The sequence below is a fragment of the Ammospiza nelsoni genome, chromosome 5, assembly GCF_027579445.1.
Source record: "Ammospiza nelsoni isolate bAmmNel1 chromosome 5, bAmmNel1.pri, whole genome shotgun sequence".
Taxonomy (NCBI): Eukaryota; Metazoa; Chordata; class Aves; order Passeriformes; family Passerellidae; genus Ammospiza; species Ammospiza nelsoni.
In genome coordinates, this window is record NC_080637.1 from 44743769 (window position 1) to 44751601 (window position 7833).

Consider the following 7833-nt stretch of genomic DNA (forward strand, 5'->3'; position numbering starts at 1 on the left):
TATTAGAGAAATAAAATAATAAAACTTCCTTTTGTTTCCAAGAGAGAGCGAATATAGAACATGTTCACAAAAAAAACCCCAAACAAACAAACAAAAAACAAACAAACAAACAAACCCCAAAAAACACGCCAAAACAACCCAAAAAAACCAACAAAACCACCTAAGAAGAAGAGTTCTTTCAAATTAGCCCTTTTTAATTCTGAGGACTGCTGGGTGTCTCCATTCACTTGCAATTGAAAGCAGGATATGAAAATTTCTCTTGCCTCAACAAGACAGCTTGTCTGTAAAAACTTGATTCCTCTCTGCTTGAGCTATTTGATTTACTCTCTTTAAAATTGGCAGAAGTTTGTCTTTTCCTTCCTCTTATTTTCATTTCTTCCTCTTAAAGACAGGTTAGGAAAAGCTTTCTAAAAAGTGCCATGTTCTGTGTTATGCAAAACAGCCCTCAAGTCTGGCACCATATCCAACGATTCTGCCTCTGATGGTGTCTACCAGAAAAATCAGCAAGGATTGCAAATTTCCAGTAATTTACTAGAAACACAAAGTAACAGACCATATGTATTTATGACATAGACATTATCTATGTCTCTTTTGACATCAAACCATCAAAAATATCTGTTCTTAGCAATTTTCTTCTTTACATCCATTAAGCTACAACTTAATGGTAAAAGTGGTAAAAGAGGTTACTTGACTATTGGTACTGATTTCTCTTCCAGTTGCGGTAAAAACCCGAGACATCAAATTGCAGCAGTTTGCTCAGGAATAGGATTTCTGTATTTCTGTTGCATAAGACAGCACACAGCTCTTCACATAAATTTCTTCAAGTCTTCCTTTCCTAACTGTTGGAGGACGAAGTGATCCTACCTCCAGTTTAAGTCTTCACAGACCTAGTGAAACTCTTGCACAAATAGTTTTTGTCAGGAGAACTTGCCTAGGAACATTTCCTTACCTGAGCAGGTAATACTTGTCCTGAGCAGGTAATACCTACCAGTATATCCTCAGGCCATCTGTGGCCATAGCTGGAAAGAGTCAGCTCACTCCTGTAGTTTGCAATAACTGTTCACCAGAAAGCCTTTGTGGCTCATGTTGGTTCCTTTTCCTTTCCTATTTCATTGGTTTAGGAGAGACAAAAGGGTGAGGAGGGAAGAAAGCATGATTTTCTCCAGCTGCATAGGACTAATCATTAATTATCTCCATCCTGTACAAACGTGGAAAACATGAGGGCAGTTCAAGAAAGTAATTAATATTGTCTTCTGTTGGCTCAGATTATGTGTGTCTAATCTGACAGACTGATGGGTACACCTGCTATAACATTACTGATTTTTAGGGAAATACTTCAATATTTCTTCAAAAGAAAGACAAGTCAGTAAATATGGTATCATGGACCCTGGCATATTATGGTTTAATTTATCCATACACAAGTTCAGTCCTTAAAAAGACATTTATGTGATCTGCATTTCCCACATTTCTGACTTGGCTTATCTTGAAGATTGAAACCCAGAAAGGTTCATATTCTTGGCTCCATTGGCCCAAGCCAATGGATGGCCATGATACCACTTTTCCATAGTCCTCTTGAATCTTGCTTTTACAGGACAATCAAATTCCAGAAATCCTGTGTTTTCCCAACTTGTGATTATTGTGGAAAAAGATCCTGAAATATTCAAAGACTTTAATCTGTTTGTGAAGGCACCCAGCTAGCCATTCTGACTTATCCTAACAAGGGCATGAGGGTTTTTGGTTCGTTTAAGGAAGGGCTGGTGAAGGTTTCTACATAAGAGGTCAGCTCCAAACAAGCTGATATGTCTTAAGAGCACAACATGAAGTCAATTGGAGATGATAGGTTGGATTCCAGAAGAAAAAATACCATCTTAGCAGAGCAGTAGACTAAAGCAAGTTTTCCAAGGCCCACTACCATGGTAATACTTCTTACAGTCTGGGTAATAGGTAGTTTATGCGAGTGTAGGTAAGCTTATGTTTCTGATCCTTTGGCCTCTTGTTGAGCCACTACATGAAAGTGCTTTTGAAAAGGTCTGCTAAGTTTTTAGTAGCTTCATTTCCATTTGTCAAACACTGTCAAACAACTTTCTTCTGCTGCAAAATCACTTCTAGCCTTTCCCTAACCTATCCCCTGCAAAAAAGTTCATTCTGTTGGTGGTTGTGTTGTAGCCAGCTGTTTCCCCTTCTCCCACCTTGTCCATACAAGAGTTGTTTTATAGCTATTTATCAGATTTGGAAAGCCATGCTCTCAAAACAGATGAATTTCACCCTGCTTATTAATTTGTCAACTCCACAAATTGGCCAGCTACCAATCTCAAGTAGCTCTTTTTTTTTGTGAGAAATTTTGCCTTTCAGAGTATTCTTTGGAGGAAATAGACAAGAAGTTTCCTCTCAAATGATAAGATTACTGTGCATATTCCTGTCTCTCCAAGCAAATGGGCAGAAATAAGTAGCAACATATGTTTTACAAGACAGGGAAAGAACTACTCCATAAACAACTGAGACAAGTCTGGTGCAATGCTCCTTTGGTATATCAAGTTCTAAAGCAAATGGTGCAATACACATTCAATGCCACAGTCTCTTAGTGTGCTAATGACAATAGTTATCAATGTGACAACCATAATGATGTGCCTGCCTTCAACTAGCTAAAGTAATATTACTGAAATAGGATGCGGTTGAAAAATCCTAATAGCATAAATTTTGCTTCCCATGAAAAGTTTGTGTATTTCCCAGAGTTATTTTCATCTCTGCTTGCAGGGGTAAAGTCAGAATGGAATTAGAAAGGGAAATGCAACTTGGGAATCTGCTGCTGCCGCTCTCATTTATGCTCGTGCTGCTACTATAATGGAGCTGCTGCAGTTTAGGGAATCTGGTACTTGGAAATGGACATTATATCGTTTTGTTAACATGAAAGCCGCCCGTTCTTCAAGGAGCGATTGTACCGAGTTACACTAACCCTTAACTCTGGGAGGAGAGACTTCCTGGCAAGCATCCCGTTGCTGGCAATGGGACTCACTGCTGCTACTAACTGCAAGAGAGGCTAAATTAATGCACACTTTATTTGTGAGGACACCTACCTGACTGTGTGGTTATGTGTTGTATTTGTATGTTGTGTTGTATGAGATCAGATACTACCTATAAGGACTTTTTCATGTACCAGCTGTCTTTAGTGGATTAGGTAAACTGTTGTTCACAAGAAGACAGTTAAATCTGTATGCACTACAGTAGTTTTACTTGGGTTTTGCTTTAACACTGAATACATCCTCTGTGTTTGATGCTGGCTTTAAACACCATCAATTTTGTGCTGTCTCTTCACGTCACAGATTTTAAGGAATAGTTACAAGTAGCCGTCACATTTCACTTCAGCTCTGTGATTAGAAAACACTTAAGTTTTGGTGTGGGTTGTATTTCTGTTGTTTCGGGATTTTTTAAAGTAATTTAAACCTTATAATCTTGCATCTTTTCAGGCAAATAAATTATTTATGTATAGCATCTCACTTTTAGTTATCATTTAATTTTTCCCCCTTTTTAAGCTGCAGTGAAACCCTTGTCTCCTGTAGAACCATTGAAGCTACTAAATAATGTGGAATCACATATGAATTCAGATACAGAAAAGCAGGACTGCAGCCAAAGTTGTGATAAATCTGAAGAAAAAGACTCTAATCCAGAAGTGAATGCTGCTGATAAAAGCAGGACAGAATATTTGTATGAAGATCCTGAGATGGAGAAAAACAAAGACAGTATTACAGATAAAGATGTCTCTACAGGGGCTGAAGGAAGAATGTATTATCAGTGTGAAGGGGATGCTGAAGAGCTCAAGCCAAGCAGTGTGGATGGAGTAGAGGCTTCACAGCCTCCCTCTATGGATGCATTACATTCAAAAATCAAGGAGAGGCTGGCCCAGCTCCACATATCAACAGATTTTAACTTCACATCTGGTCTGGCTGCACAAGTTGCTGCCAGGTCCTTCACTTTTACTACAATGCAGGAAGAGACTTTTGGAGATGATGGGGAGGAGGAGGAGGAGGAAGAAGAAAAGACACAGGAGAATGAAGACCTTGTGGACAACTGTGAAAATGAAGAGAGAGGCTCTGAAAGTGAAGGAAAAGTATAAGTCTGAGCTGAACTTTATTAAACTAACAGCAGGCAGTTTGATGGAAAAAACCTGAGGTGGGGGGTTGAAGCTGAAAATACTGGATGGAGAAAAAGGAGACCTACATATAATACATCATGTTCCCTTAAGACTGATACACTAAATAGGACTTCTAAGTATATTGAAAATTTGCAGGTAAGAGAAGTTTGGGATGCATCCAAGAAATAGATGGCTGTCACTTTGCAAGATCCTAGTGATGGGGGTTGGAATCTACCTTTGTGTTTTCTGTTTTATTTATTTATTGAATGACATATTGTAGTTTTTCATTTCTAAACAGAAGGAAAAGCAATGTTTTGATTTACAACAGACTCCATTTTTTTCCTTTCTGATTCTTTTGTCATGGTATCAATGTTTGTTCCAACAAAAACAGCCAGGACATTTCTTTTGGAAGAACCTGAACTGTTCTCTGTGATTGTCCCCCACCACTTTTGTTTCACTGTTTGTGTCTGCAGTGTGTTGGCTAAGCCATGATAGTCATTTGTGATTCTTCAACTAGTGATGTGGCACCCAGCTAAAATGTAGAATTTTAAATAAAAACTTGAAAGAGTTAGTATTTCATGTGTCCTGGGGTATGGGGCTGAAATAGTATAAAGTTAGTCATGCTTCATATTAAGGTTTATTTAGAATTTTATGAAGGGTTAATAAATGATGTCTGTAAGTTGTAATTCATGTTAGAGAAATGTGTTGTAAGTAAATTTTAGGGAAGATTATAAGCACACCAGTAGAAGGTACTACAGATAGCTAGAAGCTATCTATTGGATTGAGAGATGAGAAGTGAACACCTATTTATTAAGCCAGCTATTAATTGTTTGTTAACCTTTTGTAAACTGAACCTTAATGTAATTGTTTGATTTGATATAATGATCAATTGTACATTTTTGCTTATGTCCTGAAGTAATTTTCTGAAAGGAAATTATCTGTGAGCTTTGCAGTGTTTTGTTTGAACACCATACCTGCTTTTCACTAATGTTCTTTCACTTTTCCTTAGATCACAGCTTTAATCTGTGGGATTAAGAATCCATGAGAGAACTACAGCTGTGTATTTTGTTTCTTGTAACTTAGTTAACTGATGATGAAGTCTGGATGTTTGGTATGAGGTTATGCAGGTTGCTTTTTTCTCTTTGGTGGTGTTACAAGGAGCAGGAAACTGATGCTAACCTCACAGAGGAGCTGGTTAATGGTTTCATTGTCCTCTCTTCCTTTTGCTGTCTGACACATAACAAAGTAAAGCTCCCGTGTCTCTAATGGTGAGAGCACCACTTCTTTGTGTGGAATACTCTACTTGGACACCATCTACACTTCTGGGACAAAACACTGCATCAGTTACTTAGAGTATTTATTGTGTTTTGCAGATTCTATAAAGGGCTTTTTAGATGCTGGTAGTGCAGAACAATATCTTTCTAGGATGGTGTCATAGAAAGCAGGGAAGGTAACACTGGTCAGCAGGTTAGGGTGGAACTCTTGATGGTATGTCAGAAAATGAGTGTTTTCTTTCAACTCCCTGGCCTATATTAGTGATTTTGCATGAACACTGTGAAATATGTGGACTTTTTCACAGATTGTAAAGAGGGAAATACCAGTTCATAGAGAAGGGAGTATGACTTACAGTGTTCTTTCACTGTAGAGTGCCTGTCTTCTCCCTCACATACAGGTTCTGGGAAGAGAACGTGTTGCCATTTTTCATTGACCAGTAACACTGTGTTCTGTGTCCTTTATTTTGTCTAAGTGACTGGAAGCTGAGTGGTTGATGTCTTAAGGAGGTTGTAGGAAAAAAAAAATCAGCTGCTTTTCATAGTGTATTCAGAAGATAAGCCTCCTCTTAGTGGTAGAGTTTATTCTTCTATAACTAAAGATTAGGCTAAGATGATGAAACACTTATATTTTCTCTGTGGTAAGCATTTTTTTTTGACAAGTCTAGAACAGCTGCTTTGGATAGATTGTGTTTGAAGCATTGTCCATGCTTCTGAAGAAGTCTTCCTCATTCTTAACTTGAGATCCTCACAAAGTGCCCAGATATTTTTTGTTCCTAGCTAATTGTTGTGACAGCCTAAATGTATCTTCCATCAATATTTTTCCATCAACTCATCCACCATCGTCTCATGATCTGGTGTTGTGTATCCGAGAAAGGGTACTCCTGACCTTTTTCTATGGGATCCAAATCATAGTTTACAGTGTGTAAGACTATGATACTAACCTGGAAATGTAATCAGATTTAGGATATTAATTATCACTGTGTTCACAGTTTCAGGTGAAGTCAGAAGTAGCCTGAGTTGCATTGGTACTGGAATTGGTGACCAATCTCACATTTATAAAAGCTGCTATCTCTTTATTCCTTTGCTGCAGTCCTTAGTAAAAATTCTGGAGAATCTACTTTGGTGGCTCACTTGGGGCTCAGTTTTATTATATGCTGGTCTTGGTAATGAAACTGGCCTAAAAAGCCCTGTCCATCATGAGTTGTTCATTTTCCTCCAGCAGATGTGTCAACATGGGGTTTTGTGGCTATGTTATAAACCAGTTCACGAGTCTAGCAGGGGAAAAATTCACCCCTTTTAGGCTTTTTTGCTTGTCACCATTCTCATTGCAGCAATGCAGTAACAGCAGTTACCTCAAAACAGCTGTGTCAGCACATACTGTGTTGCTGGCCTGAGGCTCAGGAGAGCCCACATTTACATTATTGGCAAAGATGGTGTAGTGTGAAATTACAGCCTTGATATTAGACACAGCTGTGATCAAACAATGACCTTTTTGGAGGAAGTCCTGATCCTACTTTGAACAAATAGATTTTCTACAAGCAATTTAACTGATTTCCATGGTCTTACTTAATGCAGCCTTAGAAGATGCCCATATGAACACCTGGACTCACTTGTTTTCTCTGCCTCTCATCACCTCTGTATAAAACAGCCATCAGGTCATTTATTTTGATCTATTTAATATTCTCCTTGAAGAAAAATATTGCTAACAGTGTATAGCACACAAAGCCTGACTTCTCTCGAGTTGATAACCAGGTTCCATCTATGTATGTCATACACTCTGTTATGATCCAGATTTCCTCATAATTATGTCATTTGAAATGACTGTATATACATGCTGTAGGTTCCTTCATGAACCTGAAAGATTTCTTGGCATAATTTATTGCTGCCTTTAAAATAATGTTTGTGAACACACTGAAGTGTGCATTAGCTCTAATGAGTTGTCTTAATATATTGAGCATGTCAAGGTCTGAGTGCAGTTCTGTGTTCTTTGGCTCCTTACCCAAGATAGGGATTTTTGTGAAAACAGAACATTTGCTTCTTAGAGCTTTGCAACTTTTTGAAACATTTAGCAGGAAGTCCACAATAAATTATGGGTTATGACAAAGAATATCAGCAGCCAAAATCCTTTCTGAAGAGCAGAGCTAACAATAAATGCATTTTCCCTATCCCATTTCTAATTAGTAGTCCTGTGAAGTAAAGAAACAAGTTATATGGGGTTACATAATTTCTTCTCCTTCTACCTGGAAAGCACTCCAAAGACAATATTTGCTTCTTGGAGTGGATTACAATTTAACACTACATCTTTTTATATCACTTCACTTTACAGCTAAAGATCTAGGTAAAGGCTTAAATCTAGGCAAAGATCTGTGATAAGAAAGTAACTTGTCCCATTTTTTAAGTGTATGTCATTAAAATTAAATTGTTGTGTCA

General features: G+C 37.9%; 1 protein-coding gene across 3 annotated transcripts in view; it reads left to right on the top strand.

Annotated features, from left to right (window-relative positions):
• Nucleotides 1–7366, top strand: part of VEZT (vezatin, adherens junctions transmembrane protein) — a 51967-nt gene extending 44601 nt beyond the window's left edge. For all 3 annotated transcript variants that reach the window (XM_059472958.1, XM_059472955.1, XM_059472957.1), the window contains exon 12: nt 3531–7366. In XM_059472958.1, the coding sequence (XP_059328941.1) occupies nt 3531–4111 (581 nt within the window). In that variant the 3' untranslated portion in view covers nt 4112–7366. The remainder of the gene's footprint in view (nt 1–3530) is intronic.
• Nucleotides 7367–7833: the final 467 nt, after the last annotated feature.